The sequence below is a fragment of the Enhydra lutris genome, unplaced genomic scaffold, assembly GCF_002288905.1.
Source record: "Enhydra lutris kenyoni isolate GAN:26980312 unplaced genomic scaffold, ASM228890v2 scaffoldscaffold10, whole genome shotgun sequence".
NCBI lineage: Eukaryota > Metazoa > Chordata > Mammalia > Carnivora > Mustelidae > Enhydra > Enhydra lutris.
Genome location: NW_019154094.1, coordinates 9,861,797 through 9,877,306, shown reverse-complemented (window position 1 = coordinate 9,877,306; position 15,510 = coordinate 9,861,797). Strand labels below are relative to the sequence as shown.

Genomic DNA, 15,510 nt, shown 5'->3' with positions numbered 1-15,510 from the left:
ATAACAGTTGCATATAAGATACATGTGGGTGTTCGGTGCCAAGACCTGAAGAATGTTTGATTTGCCAGGCTGTGTCTGGGCTAAAAGGCGGAATCACCAGGTGGGTCCCCAAATATCCAATAGTTCTGAACTGGTCAGCGTCCCCTTTGAAGGTTCAATGATCAGGAGGCCAGGTGTTGCAGACATGGACGTAGATGGACGTGTGTGTGTGTGTGTGTGTGTGTGTGTGTGTTTTGTCCATGTCCCACATCACCCTTGTGATTGCTCGCTCCCTAGAGTGGGGCTGGGGCTGCTGTGTGTTGTGGTGGGTCCCCAGTGAGAGAAGGAAGCCCATGTCTACTGCAGCTGTGGCACAGACAAGCGGAGGTCAGGGAGTGAGTGGATATAATATTTAATAAACTTGCTATATATGCTTGAAGTTCAGCCTCCTCTGGTGCTCGCACCTCTCAGACAGATGATCTGGGTCAAGGTGGACAGCCCAGGTGATGTGGGATTCCATCCACTCTCAGCCTGTGCTCCTCTACCTTGAACGGGTGGCTATATCTGTGCCCCAGTAATAACGGCAGTCCATCACGCCCATGACCTTAGGAGGCGAGAATCTGGGGCCATGGCAATGCCAGGGCTAGCAAGGACTGGGGAAGGGATCATTGTCTGGGACACAAAAGGGAGACCTGGAGGCACCAAGGATGGGCAGGAAGGTTAAGGCTGATAGTTTAGCTGCCAGCAGACCCCAGGGACAGGACTAGGCAGAGAGCTCAGAGGCGAACCTCCAGCAGGTAGCGTAGGTGACACTGGCTGTCCTGGTAGATGAGATACTCGCTCTGGGAGAATTGGGAGCTGCTGAACTCTGCACAGAGCGCAGGCCGGCCCTGGGGCACCACTACTCGCTGACCATCCAGCTCCAGCTCGGTGTCCTGGGTTGGATCTGCAAGGCACAGCAAGGGCCATGGGTGACTCAAGGGTCCCTAATCCTTGGCTTTACCAGTAAGTTGTGCCCCTTATGCTATCCATTTCTGCCACGGGGAATACCTGCTCATTCCCACCTTGCAACCTCCAGACCACCACATAGGCTGGGCCTTCTGCCAGGAATATCTGCCCCATTTCTCTGCCAGGGAAATGTCTACTTACCTTTTAATGCTCAGTGATTGACACCTTTTCTTTGAAGCCCTCCTGGATGCCCAGGAGTGATATGTTGAAGCATCAAATGTTTGTCCAGCCATAAAGTAAATGGCTAGTAAGGAAGTCTGCTTCTTTCTCCCCTCTCCACAGTCCCCTCCCTGCCCACCTCCTTCCTGAAGGCGTCCCAGTCCCCTAGCTCAGCCCCAGGCCTTTATCCTCAGGCCCGTCCAGGTTTTCGGGACTCACCAGGCTCTGTGTGGCCTCGGGCAATGACACTGTCGAAGCCAGGGGGTGGCTGTTTCAAGCTGGGGTCATCGACGGTGATGTGGTGCTCTCTGCCCAGTGCCACCTCCCCCAGGAACATGTAGCCAAGTTGGTGGGCTCCACAGGACATGCCAGTAACTGGGGGACCCAGGGAAGCTCAGCATGGGGAGCTTGGCCCTCCTACCTGCCTCCCTGGCCCCCGCTTTGCTGAGTTATTATTTCCTCTGGCTTTGTTGACCCAGTCCAGAAAGCGTCCACTCTTCCTGCAGCCTTAAAAACACCCCCTTGCTCTGGCTGCAGCCCCTGCCCCCCACTCCAAAGTCAGCAGTGGCTCCCAGTGACCAAATCCAAGGTCTTTTCTCTCTGCCATGTTCTGCTGAGTTTTCCAGTGGCATCTTCCACCCCCTACCCTGGGACCCCTCTTGCACTGGCTCTCCCAAGACCACCCTCTACTCCTTCTTAGGCTCCTCTTCCCTCCTGGTGGACCCTTTGGTCTTAGGCAACCTTGGATACCCTAGAACATCAGTCCTGCACCCTTGCTCCCGCACACCCCAGGCAATATCTCAGATCTTTATCATCAGGCTGTGCGCAGAGGTCCTGACCTGCTGTAGCACCCCCAGGCTTTGTGTCACCTCCTAGCTCCTTGACCTCCAAGCCTCCTCTTTCACCACCCCTTCTCACCCCCACCTGTGGCTGGCATGCTCATCCTGGCATCTCACCTGTCTCTGTGCAGCTGCACTTCCTCTGAGTCCCCCGCCCCGCCCCGCCCCGCCCCCAGTCCCCAGGATGCCCCGCTGAGCACTCTGGTCAAGCCACTCAAAGATTCCTCTCCTGGATCCACTGTGAGTTGCATAAGTGCTAGTCCTCCCTTGTGTTCCATGCTGGCTGGGGTTTTGGCCCTGTGGGATAACCTCACCGTAGCCGGCAGACTTGCTGTTCTCTGAGGCGAAATAGATGCCCTTGCCAACACGGCCGCCGGAATGAGGCATGATACGGAGCCCACTGGTGAGGATGGCGGCCACCATGGCCACGTTGGTGCCATGCCATAGTAGCTTCCGGTTGCCCAGCTTGGAGTGGGCCTGGAACCTGTCTCCCTTGGGAGGGGGGAACAGGGAGGGTCACGCTATCTAAGCTCAGGTGCTTCTCCCTGAACTGCTGTGTGTGTGACTGAGGCCCAGGGCCCCTCCTGCCAATCACACACACTCACACACGCGTGCACAAGAAGACCTGGGCCTGGAGGAAGCTGATGAGTTGCCAGCCCGACATGCTGATGGGCATATAAGCCAAGGTCATCTCCGTAAGGGGCAGGTAGTGAGGAAAATGTGTTGGCGGGGACTCTCCCTCACCTCCCCTTCTCGGTTCACTCTCCAAACGTGTTGAAGAGCCGGGCACCTGTAGCTGTTGCCAGTCTGCTCTAGGTAGGTACGGATCACCTGCAGGAAAAGCAGAAGCTGGCTGCCAAGGGAGGGAGATGTGTGGACAGACCCCACTGTCACCTCTGGTCCCAGAGCTCTCCTCAGGCCCTGCGGGCATAGGGAGAGAAGGCCAAGGGCAGGCAGTTCCCCTGCATACCGGGAGGGCGGATGGGTAGAGGGACAGTGACTCTGGGGGAAGGGCCCACCTTGTACTCGGGTGCCTCTGGGTCCAGCAGCTCGAGCTGGCACTTTAGGAGGTGATAGTCTCTGTCCAGTGGGTGTGGGACCTCCTCCACCTTCTCCTCCTCGGGGGTTGCCTGCAGGGTCTGGGCCAGCTCGATGTCCGCCAGCACCTAGAGTGATGGGCCCAGGAAGCTTGTGGGTCCATGTGACTGCCAGCATCCTCCCTCCCACACGACTGGGATGGTGGCCACCCCACCTGTCTGTCCGCCTGTGCACCCCACCCCATCCATCAGTCTGGCCTTCCCCTCCCTTGTCCTTCCGGCTACCCATTCCATCCACCTCCCTGGGCCTTCTTGACCATCTGTCCATCTGCCCCACTGCCTGCCCCACCCCCCAAGCCTCACCAGCAGCATGTCCTTCTTGGCCTGCAGGAGCTCAGGGGAGTTGATGGGTGGGGGCCGGTTGCGGCCGAAGTTGTGGGGGATGACGGTGTAGAAGTGGGAGGACAGCTCCTCCAGGCTGAGGCCACCATCCGCCGGGGCTTGCAGTGCAGCCTCCAGGGCCTCCAAAGCCTTGAAGCCCCGTGCGATCTGCTGCTTGCTCAGCTTCCCTAGGGGCATCTTCTTCACATCTGGGGGTGGGGTGGGCAGATAGCGGGGGGACACTCAGCCCTGCAGCCCTGCTCCCCCACCGCCGCCCTGCCTGGCCCCAACTGCCTGAGTTTAATCATGTCCCCTCAGATCGGGTCCCCCAGGACCCCCCCCGCCACCCTGCCTGGCCCCTCTTCCCTCACCCAGGTTCATGAGGGTCATGGCATTCTTGAACATGTCCTTGCTGAAGATGTTGGTGATGAGCTTCTGTGTGGCTGCATCCAGGGAGCAGGGCTGCACACGTTGCACCACGCTCCTCACTGGGCCTCCGTCCACCTAGGGGGAGAGGTCACGGATGGTGGGAGCTGCTGGGCATAGCCAGAGCAGAGCCTGGCATGAGAGAAAGATCGGTCAGATTGAGGCCAGAGAGGGGAGGTCTGTGCCTAAGGTCACACAACTGGATAGTGGTAGAAGCTAACTGGCTGGGTCTCTCCTTCCAGTCCCCTCCTTTGTCCCAGGCCCTGCCACCCTCCTGGCCATGTCACCTTCACCACGGCTTCCTGGGCCTCATCGTCTCCCTGCACTTCGATGAGCGTGTACTTGCCCGGGTGGGCCACAAAGTGGTCCCGCTCCGCCCAGCTGTTCTTGGTCTTGTTGCGAAATTTCTTCTCAAAGTCCTTCTTTGCATCCTCCAGTAACGTGAAGTAGCTGAGCTTTGACTGGCCCACCTCTCCCTGCAACCAACAGCCTTCAGGGGTGTGCCTGCCACCGGCTGGCTATGAGCACTGGCGGGCCTCTGCTCGGCGGGGCCCCGTGCCAAGAGCCTCTGGGGCAGTCATAGGTGGAAAGGGTGTACAGTCAGCAGCCAAATAAGCTGTGGAGACACTGGGGAGCAGGGCGCATGTGTCGAGCAGGGAGAGGTGGGGAGAAGGAGAGTACAGGGGAGGAAGGTGGCGGCACTTACCACACGGCCCCAGCGGTTCCAGCAGGCGAAGCGGTCACCCTCTTCCAGCAGCTGGATGATGTAGAACTTGTTGTTGTTGCTTCCAATGTTGGTCTGGTTGAGGGTGCAGGCATAGTCTTCATGCACCTAGGGCCAGAGGGGCGTGGGGAGGGCAGGCCCGCTTGGGCTGCCCTTGGGTGGGACAGGGTACCTGCCTGCACACAGACAGGGGTCTGATGCTTACAGGAGTCAGGTGGCACTGAGGGCATCAGAGAAGTCTCTGTCAGGGAAGGCTTGAGGGTGTCATGGTTCTGCCCTGGGGGACCTGATCTGAGGGGACATGATTAAATTCAGGCAGTTGGGGGGAGTTCTAGAAGGACGTGGGTGTGCCCTATATTAGGGAGTCAGAAGGAGACATTGGTTCTGCCCTGGGCGTCTCACAGGAATACAACCCTGCCATGCAAGGGATCTTAGGGGGACATGGCCCTGTGGGGCTGCTTTAGGGGATATAGGTGAGTCCTGGGAAGACTGAGGGGGTCAAAGTCCTGCCTTAAGTGTGGCAGGGGAGGCCAGAGAAGCTCAGGGGCTTGCCCTGGAGTCTGAAGAGCAGAAATGACCTGCCTAGATATGATAGGACATAGCTCTACTTGACCTTTGGGGTCTTGGGGGGACATAGCTTACTTGGGACCCTGAGCTACCTGGCCAGATCCAAGCCCCAGTGAGGAGGGGAGCAGGTCTGAGTGTATTTGAACCTAGGAAGGAGTAGGTGCCAACTCTGGATGGAGACTACAGCTTACCTGGGTTCCAGGGCTGTGGCTGAGTGGGCATGCTGGGTCCACTCGAACTGTGTGCTTCTCTGTGGGTGCAGCTCTGAGAGCCTCCGCAGTGGAGCGGAAGTTGTCCTTCTCCTCTGCCCCCTGCCGCCCCTGCTTTTTGTCAGGGCCCTCATGTGGCACCTGGGACTTGCGCTTTGGAGCCATGGCTCTTCTGGGGCACAGAGGGGACGCTCAGGCTTCATGGCCTCTGCATCCCACCTGACTGGCATAACACCAACTTGCCCCTGTCTGGGTTTGCCCTTTGGTGACAGCCCCCTCCCACTGCCTCCCATTTCCCCATTCCCTGACCCAGACCAAAACCAAAACCAGCTCTCTGCATCAGTTCCCTTTCCCTTTCCCCATTCACATGACCCAGGCCAGGACCCCCGTCCAGTCTGCCCTCGGGGCAAGGAAGAATGGTTCCCTACCCTCTCTAGCAATCCAGTGTTCTGAAGAGGGAGGGAAAGTGAAAAGAGAACCTCTTCCTGCTTCTGGGCTCCTCCTCCCTCTGGTTACTGCCTGCTCCTCCCTGTCTCAGCTGACTCAGATGGACCTGGCATGGTTACTGGGCTGAGTCATCCCAACTATGGAGGAGAGTGGACAGCCACTCCCAAGAGCCACACTCCTGGGCAGATCTGTCCCTCTAGAACTTGGTACCCAGTGGCCCAGAAACCCTTCCCAAGGGGTCCAAAAGTTCTGGGGTGCCAGTTAGGGTCTGAGACCAGTGGCCTTGAACTGCCCTAGGGCAAGTACCAGTCACACCTGGTCCTGCCCTGCCCTGCCCTGCCCTGCCCTGCCCTGCAGAGGGCTGTAGGTAGGATCACAGAGCACTCACCTAAGAGAAGCAGGGACCTGGGAGAGATGGCAGCCACAGGTGTAGTATCAGGACCCCCACAGCAGTTGCAGTTCTAGGGCCTTCTCTAGCAACCCTCTGTAAACTTAGGCAGGACTTGGAGAGTGATTTCCCTACAAATGCCAGAGATAGAAGCAGGGGCAGGGCGGGGTGGGGGTGTGGTTTTCCAGTAATCTGGCCACCAGTCAAGTGAGTCAGAGGCTTGGCAGGCGGAGGCCAACAGCCTGTCCCATGGACCGGTGGACACTTGATCAGAATACAGCCAGAGCAGCCCAGGGGACTGACGCGTCCTTAGCGCCGCTTGTCTGGCCTGAGGTACGCAATACATGTCCGCCCGTTGCCCGGTGACCTTGAGCCCAGCTGCAGACACTGCCTGCCCTTCTCGGGGCAGTCTAGATTCCTCCCGGCTATCTCGTGCCAGAATGGTTCATCCTGGCTCCAGCCCCCGATGGGGAGGAGTCACCCTCCGAGACAAGGAACCCTGCATCTCTGACGCCTCCCAGCGTCCAAACACCGCAAACACAGAGAAGGACCTTCTGGTCCCACCGGCCCTTGGACGTCAGCCCGCAGCAAGGCGCATGCGCTATAGCCCTGGGCCGGAAGCTCCTGGAGAGGCTTGCTTCCTACTGGAGCCTGGCGCGGGAGCCTGTAGGAACTCTTGGGGGCGTGGCCACGAGCATTTATCCTATGGGCGCTTGGGGGGCGTGACAGAGCTTACAGAAGGACCCAATGGGGCTATGGGAGGCGGGACCCGCGGGGCAGTGGGAACCTATCGGGGAGCGGAGTCTTGCCAGACCTCCGGGGTTTAGCAGCCACGTGAGTTCTCGGTGGTGGCCGCTACATTCAGATTCGGCAGCATGTCGGCAGCAGCCGCGGCTCGAAAGCGGGGAAGGTCGGCCCCGGGGGCGGGTGCAGGGACCGGCAAACGGCGGCGAAAGGTGAGCCTGGAGCTTCTGCGGGCTATAGTCGGTCCCGCTTACGGGGGCTGACCACCGTCACTCCTTACTGGACACTCGGGCCCCGGGCTCCTCCGCGGCCCTCTTTTCGGCCTCCCAGCTGGAGTCAGCTTCGTCTCTCTCTCCGTGGGCTAAATCCTGAAAGAACTTGCACTTGAGCCGGGGTACCACCGCCTTTCCTAGGCCCACGGCCCTCGAGAGATCGGAAGGGGCGCTTGCTCCGTGCCGGGATGGTTGGGACCCCTGACCAATGAAAGGATTATTTAATTTTCAGACCGACTCTGCCGGGGACCGGGGCAAGTCCAAGGGAGGTGGCAAGATGAATGAGGAGATCTCCAGTGACTCTGAGAGTGAGAGGTGAGCTCCCTTCCACCCAGGCGAAGTGAACAGTGAGGCCCAGGGAGTCGGGGCAGAGCTGGGCGGAGAACCCATGTCTCCTGCCTTTTTGGCTCTTAGAGCTTGGCTCTTTCTTCCACCTCTGACCCTGATGAGTAGGACTCGTTTTGAGGAGATGGCGAAGTCTCATCGACTTCCCTGCAGGGTCTCTGTGTGGGGAGAATCCCCAGTCCCAAGGGGAGACCAGTGAGACCTCCGTGGTTCATGGCAGGGACCTGAGCACAGACTGGGCCAGCTGGTAAGGGGAGAGGGATGCAAGAAATGCTTGCTAGTTCTTCATCTGTTTTCCCACAGTTTTACAGTTGCTTTCAACATATGCCAGGCACTGGCTTTACTCTTGAGAATACAGAGATGAGCAGGCAGTTGAAGACAAAATGTGTTGTGATGGGATGTGTATTCTACAGCTCTGTATTCTGGAGACTGGGGAGGGAACATTTAAATAGGGCTTGGAGAGATGAGGAGGAATCCCTCAGGTAGAGGCAGGGAGGACATTCAGGGAATGGAGAAAAGTCTAGGACTTTACGTGTGTGGGAGTGGGAGATGAAGAGGATGGAAAGGCAGGTGTTGGCCCTGTCCAGGTTGGGGAGGGCTTTGAATATCTTCCTCATTCTGCAGGTGCTAGGGGTGGGGCATGTTTCAGGGTTCAAAGGAGGCTAACAAGGTGTCAGGCCTGAGCTTGTGGAACAGAGGCTGTCATACCAAGGAATCCTGGGGCCTTCCCTAAGAGTTGGCTTTGGAAATTCAGTTTCTAACAGCACATGCTGGCCTTGACTTGCTCACAGAAAGACTTCATATACTTACTTTTAAGGTCACTGTGGGTGGGTGTGCCTGGCCCTGTGCAGAATGTGCAGAATACTTTTTTTTTTTTATTTGTCAGAGAGAGAGAGAGGGAGAGAGAGCAAGCACAGGCAGACAGAATGGCAGGCAGAGGCAGAGGGAGAAGCAGGCTCCCTGATGAGCAAGGAGCCCGATGTGGGACTCGATCCCAGGACGCTGGGATCATGACCCGAGCCGAAGGCAGCTGCTTAACCAACTGAGCCACCCAGGCGTCCCGCAGAATACTTTTTTTAAAAAAAGATTTTAGTTATTTATTTGACAGAGAGAGGGGTCACAAGTAGGCAGAGAGGCAGGCAGAGGGAGAGGGGGAAGCAGGCTCCCCACTGAGCAGAGAGCCTGATACGGGCCTCAATCCCAGGACTCTGAGATCATGACCTGAGCCGAAGGCAGAGGCTTAACCCACTGAACGCCCAGGCGCCCACAGAATACTTTTAAATGTTTAAAAAATGTGTTGTGAACTGTGAGATACAGAAGGACTCAATGAAATGTGTTTGGACAAAGGGAGCAAGGGTGAAGTGATGAAGCTTTGTGTGCCCACCACCTGGGTTAGGAGCTTGGTAGACCATTTGCAGAAACTTAGAAGCCCCATCTCTGCATTCTGACTTGAGTTAATAATTTCTGTGCTTTCCTTCCTTCCTTCCCTTCTCCACCTCTTCTTCCTCCTTTTCGTTTTTTCATTCAGGCATAACTTACATACAGTAATGCTCGCTTTTTTTAGTGTACAGTTTGTGAGTTTTGACAAACACAGTTGTGTAACTGCCGTCGCTATAAAGGTGTAGAAGCATTTCATCACACTCCAGAAATCCCCCCTGCTCCTTTGTGGTCAGTTTCTCCCCACCTCCAGCCCCTGCTAACTACTGACCCTAGAGTTTTGCTTTTTCCAGAACATCATATGAGTGGACTCATACAATGTTTGCTTCCTTTGCTTTTCTTTAAAGTTCTGTCTCCTATGTGTGAACCTCTCAATAATGGATTGATTAGGTAAACTGAGGAGAAGTTCTTGCCTTAGCTGGATAAAGGAAAGATAGCACCAACCCTGTTGGCTGAAGGCTTTCTGGGCACCAGGTACTAAGGGGTCTCTGGGGCCTGGTTTAGCCTTGGCTTCCAAGGTCCCTTCTGGGAACATTGTGGGCAAAGTCATAAATGAGTCCTGGGAAACGGTTGGGGCATTTGACAGGGAATAGGTATCTTCAGGCACATGATCAGGGGACGGTTCCTGTGACCCACCTCTAGCTCCCAAGAGCAAGTCCTGGTAGGCTGTGTCTTGAGTGAAGTGAATGCTCCCAGCTGGTTCAGGGATGGGGCATGGAAGGGAAAGCAGCACCTTCACCAGCACAAGGTCAAGCCAAGACCAGTTAAGTTGCACCTGGAATCCCATCCTCAAGGTAGAGGCTGGTACCGTAGCATTGGGGGTGACACTGTGATGTCCCAGAGTGTCTGCCTCTTGGGTCCTTTTATTGGATCTGGACTGGTTGTTGCTCTGCGGTCTAGGGGGGGTGGTGATTCTGGAATCTGCCTTTTCAGCTTCCCATGTTGGCTCTCCTATTCCCTGTCTCCCATGCCTTTCTCATTCTTAGCTTACTCTCTTGTGTAGTGAGCATAGCCTCCATCCTTTAGTGAGGTTTAAAAGAGACAAGTCCTGTGGCACCTTGTGCATCTGACAGTATCTTCTCTGGTCATCGGTGGTTTAACTGGCATGAGCTTCCAGGGGTTCACAGTGCCCTTGAGGATTTTGTGTGTGTGGTTCCGCTGTCGGCCGGCTTTCAGTGTTGCTGTTGATTCCAGCAACACTGTGTATGAGACCTTTTGTCAGCAGCCCGTGGGACCTGCTTTCTCCCTCTAGAGTTGAGAGATTTCGCAGTGATCCTTTTGGGTTTTGTGTCTCTTTTCACCCTCTTATCGGGCACTGGGTGGGTCTTTTCAGTTTGGTAAGTCACGGCTTTCAGTTTTCTGCACGGGTAATCATTGGCCCTGAGGGTTAGCAGGGTTGGGGGCAGTGAATGGCAGGGGAAGCAGCGAGGAGGCACGGTCTCAGTGGCAGGCTTGGCCCTCACAGAGGCAGCCCCTTCCCGCCCACAGCCTGCCTCCCAGGAGGACTGAGGAGGAGGACGACGAGGAGCTGGAGGAGACAGCCCAGGAGAAGAAGCTGCGCTTGGCCAAGCTCTACCTGGAGCAGCTCAGGCAGCAAGGTGAGTGCATGCGCTGGGCAGGTGAGGGGCAGGGCCTGTGCCCACAACTGCCTGCTGCGGCCCCCGCCACCTGATGGGTGACTGACGCAGGTACCTGGTGGGCTGCCTGAGCTGCGCGTGCTGGCTGCCCTGGGGGAGGGTGGCCAGGAGACTAACGGGCCTCCTGGGGTGGGGGAGTGGGGCAGACCTTCAGGGGACTTTAGCCTGATCTCTCAGTAAAGACAGGTTAGGCGGGAGGGGACGTCTCCTTTGCCCAAGGCAGCCCGAACTTCCTGTGGGGTGCAGCCCGAGTGGGGCCCAGGACTGAGGTGGTGGTAGGGTGGGACTGGGAAGGAGGAGGTGGAGGCTTGGCCCGGGGTGACCTGACAGACTTGGTCTGTCCTTGCACAGAGGAGGAGAAGGCTGAGGCCCGGGAGTTTGAGGAGGACCAGGTGGCTGGGCGATTGAAGGAGGACGTGGTAAGTTGTGGAGGGAAGGTGGTGGGAGAGAAGGGGGGGCGCGGTCCTGCTCCTGGGAGCTCACCCCTCTCTCTCTGTGCAGCTGGAGCAGCGGGGCAGGCTGCAGAAGTCGGTGGCAAAGGAGGTACGCGGGCAGGGCGCTTTGGTGTAAGATTGGAGTGAATCATAGGGCACCCGTGGGTTGGTGAGCAGATGGCCTAATTGGGGACTCAGGCGGTGGGGTTTTTGTTCTGGAACATGGTGGGCATTTGGGCAGACGGGATCAGGTAAGGGTCTGATCCTTGCCAGGGTGGTGGGAAAGGATGGTGTGTGCATGCGTGTGTGCGTGTGTATGTCTAGGGGCCTTCTTGCCCCCTGTGGCAATGACCCAGCCCTTCCTGCCCAGATTCAGGCCCCAGCCCCAGCCGACATCCGAGTCTTACGGGGGCACCAGCTCTCCATCACATGCATGGTCATCACCCCTGATGACGCGGCCATCTTCTCTGCTGCCAAAGACTGCACCATTATCAAGTGTGAGTGAGCACCTGGGTGGGGGTGCAGCCCCAGTGGTCTTTCGGGAGGGCTGGTCTGCGAGGAGGGAGTCATCAGGGCAGACTGAGGCCCGATGGGGGAGGCTTCTGGTGGTAAGTTGGCTCCTAAGGAGGTGTTTTCTGGGTGCCAGTGGAAGCTGCTGGCTAGGAGTGGGGCTGTGAGCTCCCTGAGGCTCCGTGCAGCCCCGGGATTGCATTCTGCTCTTCCTGGGTCCTCCCTTCGACAGCTGAGCGCTGTCTTCATCCACTCTTAGGAGAAACTGGAAGAACTTGTAGCCTTGGTCCTAAAGCACCTGTTTTCCTTCTCCCTGGGGCTTCGCGGCTGCCCTTTGGGGTTATTGTCACCATGTAACAGACAAGGAGCCTGAGGGGGCTGTGCAGGGGCTCCCAGTGGCTCAGCCCAATCTTTGGCCTGCGCTGCCCTTGGAAGGGGTTGCCAGCCAGTCCCAGACTCCATCCCAGTAGCCTCTCTCTCTCCTGGTGTCAGGGAGTGTGGAGAGTGGACGGAAGCTCCATGTGATCCCACGAGCCAAGAAGGGTGCTGAGGGGCAGCCCCCCGGCCATGACAGCCACATCCTCTGCATGGCCATCTCCTCTGACGGCAAGTACCTTGTAAGGCAGGGTTGGCCGCGGGGGCGGGTAAGAGGCCGGGGCACGCGCTGGGTGCCTGTGGCCATTGCCCTTCTCCCCACAGGCCTCGGGTGACCGCAGCAAGCTCATTCTTATCTGGGAGGCCCAGAGCTGCCGGCACCTGTACACATTCACGGGACACCGGGACGCCGTGTCGGTAGGAGCTGTGGACATTTGTCGAGCGACTAAGTGGGCCGGGCTAGGGCGATGGGGTGAATGAGGCAGAGGGTCGCCATCCCTGGCAACCTGCACTTCGGTGCAGTGCATAAAGGACATAAAGGGGGAGAGCTGGGAGAGACCGACCTTGCCCTGGGTGGGAGGTGGGGGTGGTGCTCAGCAATTTATGGCTCCTTGACAGCAGCTGAGTGCTGGGACCTGATTTCAGGAAGTCCTCCCTGGGCCTGACTTCTGTGTTGCCTGCTGTAGTCCAGGTCCCCTTTTGCCCCCTCTCCGTGTATTAGGGTCTGGCATTCCGCAGAGGCACCCACCAGCTGTACAGCACGTCCCACGACCGCTCCGTGAAGGTGTGGAACGTGGCGGAGAACTCCTATGTGGAGACGCTGTGAGTGTGCATGGAGAGAGGGTGTGTGGATGTGCACGCCAGTGCACGTGTGACCCCCATCTTACCCCCCCGCCCCCTTCATCCCCCACAGCTTCGGGCACCAGGATGCCGTGGCTGCGCTGGACGCCCTGAGCCGGGAGTGCTGTGTGACGGCTGGGGGCCGGGATGGGACGGTGCGTGTGTGGAAGATCCCCGAGGAGTCCCAGCTTGTCTTCTATGGCCACCAGTAAGGCTGTCCACTGGGCCCAGTGAGGGGAGCGGGGCTGGGGGAGGGGCCGTGCCCCTCACTGCTTCTCCTCGCCAGGGGCTCCATCGACAGCATCCAGCTTATCAACGAGGAGCACATGGTGTCGGGCGCAGACGATGGGTAAGAGCTGCCTTTCTGATGCCTCACTCTGCTGTCACTGCTCCCGGCCTCACCTCCTGGAACCTCTCCGAGTGGTGGTGTGATTTCTTTCTTTCCGCCCAGTGGCCTGTCTGCCCTACCCCAGCCCCTCACCCATGATCTTCTCTGTCCACAGCTCCGTGGCCTTGTGGGGCCTCTCCAAAAAGCGGCCACTCGCCCTGCAGCGTGAGGCCCATGGGCTGCGGGGGGAGCAGGGCCTGGAGCAGCCCTTCTGGGTGTCGTCGGTGGCGGCCCTGCTCAACACGGACCTGGTGGCCACAGGTAGGTACCCTTTGAGGCCAGGAGGACGGGGTGACGGTGGGCGGGGGGTAGTGGGGCACTGGGGCGGGGGTGCTCACTGTCTGTCTGTCCCCCCAGGCTCCCACAGCTCCTGCGTGAAGCTCTGGCAGTGCGGGGAGGGCTTCCGGCGGCTTGACCCGCTCTGCGACATTCCCCTGGTAAGTGGGACTTGAATGCCCAGCTTGTCTTTGCCTCACTGCCGAGGCCCTGGAGCTCGTGGCCCCTGGACTTAGGCCCTTACTGTTTTTTCCTGACAGAAGGGAGGCTTCTCAGGGCAGGGCCAGCTAGGACTTCTCTGTTTTATAGTCCCAGCCCTTAGCGCAGGGCCTGACGGGAACTCTTCCTCCTTCTTCCTCTCCTCCACTCCCCACCCTTTCCGGGTGCAGGGGAACAAGGCTGGGACAAGGCAGGGACAGCGTGTGCAGAGGCATGGAGGTGACGGGCAGCCTGGTGCTATCTCACAGCCAGAGCCTGTGGGCATGGGACACCCTAAGGGAGAGTGGCAGGACGGTCCATGACACCTGGTGACTGTGCAGGGCTCGGTGATAGTCATGGGGTAGTCATGGATAGCCAGGACCGCACAGCCAGGAGCTAGGCCCTGGGCCACCCTGATAGGTGATGTACTTGGCGTCCACTGTCTCCTTAAATCCTCACAAGTTCACTGTGAGGCCAAGACTCTTTTTCCATCCATCTCATAGGTGTGGAGGCCGAAGCCCTGAGGGGTCAGGGGCTGACCCAGGTAGCAGGAAGCAGAGCAGGGATTTAAGCTGGGCCTGCCGAGGCCAGGCCCTTGGCTGTGAGGCTGGGGCTATGGTGTGGGTCCGCGGCGGAGGGGGGTGGAGGATGGATCTGTTCTCATATCTTCTCATGTCTTCCCTCTTCTCAGGTGGGCTTTATCAATAGCCTAAAGTTCTCCAGCTCGGGGGATTTCCTGGTGGCTGGGGTGGGGCAGGAGCACAGGTATGAGGCACCCTTGGGGAGCGGGGTGGAAGGTGGTGCTGGCCAGGCCACCAGGTGGGGTGGTGGGGGCTGGGCCTGGGCTCAGCCCCTCCTTTGGTTCTGTTCCCTGCAGGCTTGGCCGCTGGTGGCGCATCAAAGAGGCCCGGAACTCCGTCTGCATCATCCCGCTCCACAGGGCCCCCAGGCCCCCCGCTGCTGGCTCCTGACTCTTCCCCCCTTTATTTAAGTCTTTCCCAGACCAGGCCTTGCTCTCTTTGTATTAAAAGCCTTCTCCTTTGGGCCTTGTCTCTTGCAGCTTCTTGGGTGGGGAAGGAGGGTGCTGGCGGGACTATGGGCTGGAAGAGGCCAGGGAGGGACAGGGCTCCCAGAGTCTCGATTGCTGAGGGCTTTTTTTTTTTTTTAAAGATTGTATGTATTTATTTGTCAGAGAGAGAGAGAGACTGCGTGAGAGAGAGGGTACAAGCAGGGGAAGCGGCAGTCAGAGAGAAGCAGGCTACCTGCTGAGCAAGGACCCAGATGCGGGACTCTATCTCAGGACCCTGGGATCATGACCTGAGCTGAAGGCAGACCCTTAACCATCTGAGCCACCCAGGTGTCCTGGCTGAGGGCTTTTTATCCTTTTCCATGGAACTTGGGGATGGAAACCTCAGCCAGCTCCCGGGCCTTGAGTATCCTCTGTGACCTCATTAGTCCGGCTCCCCGCCCCCGGCTCCGGGCTGCTAGGTGTCAGAAACTGCTGGCCCTCAGCTAGGAAGCCGTGGCTGTCCAGTTGTGTCAGGGCCGGCTGTGGAATCTGAGAACTGAAATGACAGCTAGGCCTGCAAGTCAGGCAGACCCCAGCCAGGTCAGGAAGCTGGGGTGGGTGGGGTGGTACACTGCACTGCCTACTGCCTGGGGATAGGTGTCGGAGTTGGCAATAGCTCTGCCCTTGGTCTGAATGACAGCCAGACTGTCAGAAGAATGTCCTTCCTGCTGATTTTACCCGCCGGATGATTCATCCCTGCCACTGGCGAAGCCAGAGGAGGCTGACTGGTAGTATCCAAGTGCAGTAAAGTCTCCTTTTAATGGGAGATGAGACTGTTAAGGATTCTGCTTTAACCTTTTCTTAACCCATTGGGCTCAACC

At 58.1% G+C, this 15,510-nt stretch overlaps 2 protein-coding genes across 3 annotated transcripts; one reads left to right on the top strand and one right to left on the bottom strand.

Annotated features, from left to right (window-relative positions):
* Window positions 1-375: 375 nt before the first annotated feature.
* LOC111144328 (poly(ADP-ribose) polymerase family member 3) lies at window positions 376-6,297 on the bottom strand. 2 transcript variants are annotated; one of them, XM_022498576.1, is made up of 11 exons: window positions 6,165-6,297; window positions 5,312-5,501; window positions 4,536-4,661; window positions 4,117-4,305; window positions 3,775-3,907; window positions 3,386-3,612; window positions 3,005-3,151; window positions 2,730-2,816; window positions 2,300-2,477; window positions 1,366-1,521; window positions 376-925 (listed from the first exon to the last, which is right to left on the bottom strand). In XM_022498576.1, the coding sequence occupies exons 2-11, from the start codon at window positions 5,492-5,494 to the stop codon at window positions 756-758; spliced, it is 1,596 nt and encodes a 531-aa protein (XP_022354284.1). In that variant the 5' UTR covers window positions 5,495-5,501; window positions 6,165-6,297; the 3' UTR covers window positions 376-755. The 2 variants fall into 2 exon arrangements, with proteins under 2 accessions (XP_022354284.1, XP_022354285.1); XM_022498577.1 differs by having other exon boundaries at window positions 5,312-5,498.
* A 685-nt stretch (window positions 6,298-6,982) lies between these two features.
* LOC111144034 (ribosomal RNA processing 9, U3 small nucleolar RNA binding protein) lies at window positions 6,983-14,663 on the top strand. Its single transcript, XM_022498105.1, has 15 exons — window positions 6,983-7,120; window positions 7,413-7,495; window positions 10,451-10,560; window positions 10,951-11,018; window positions 11,101-11,142; window positions 11,404-11,530; window positions 12,036-12,160; window positions 12,243-12,335; window positions 12,640-12,740; window positions 12,832-12,966; window positions 13,045-13,107; window positions 13,262-13,407; window positions 13,504-13,583; window positions 14,312-14,385; window positions 14,498-14,663. Exons 1-15 carry the CDS (start codon window positions 7,040-7,042, stop codon window positions 14,589-14,591), a joined length of 1,422 nt encoding a protein of 473 aa, XP_022353813.1. The 5' UTR covers window positions 6,983-7,039; the 3' UTR covers window positions 14,592-14,663.
* The last annotated feature ends 847 nt before the right edge of the window (window positions 14,664-15,510 follow it).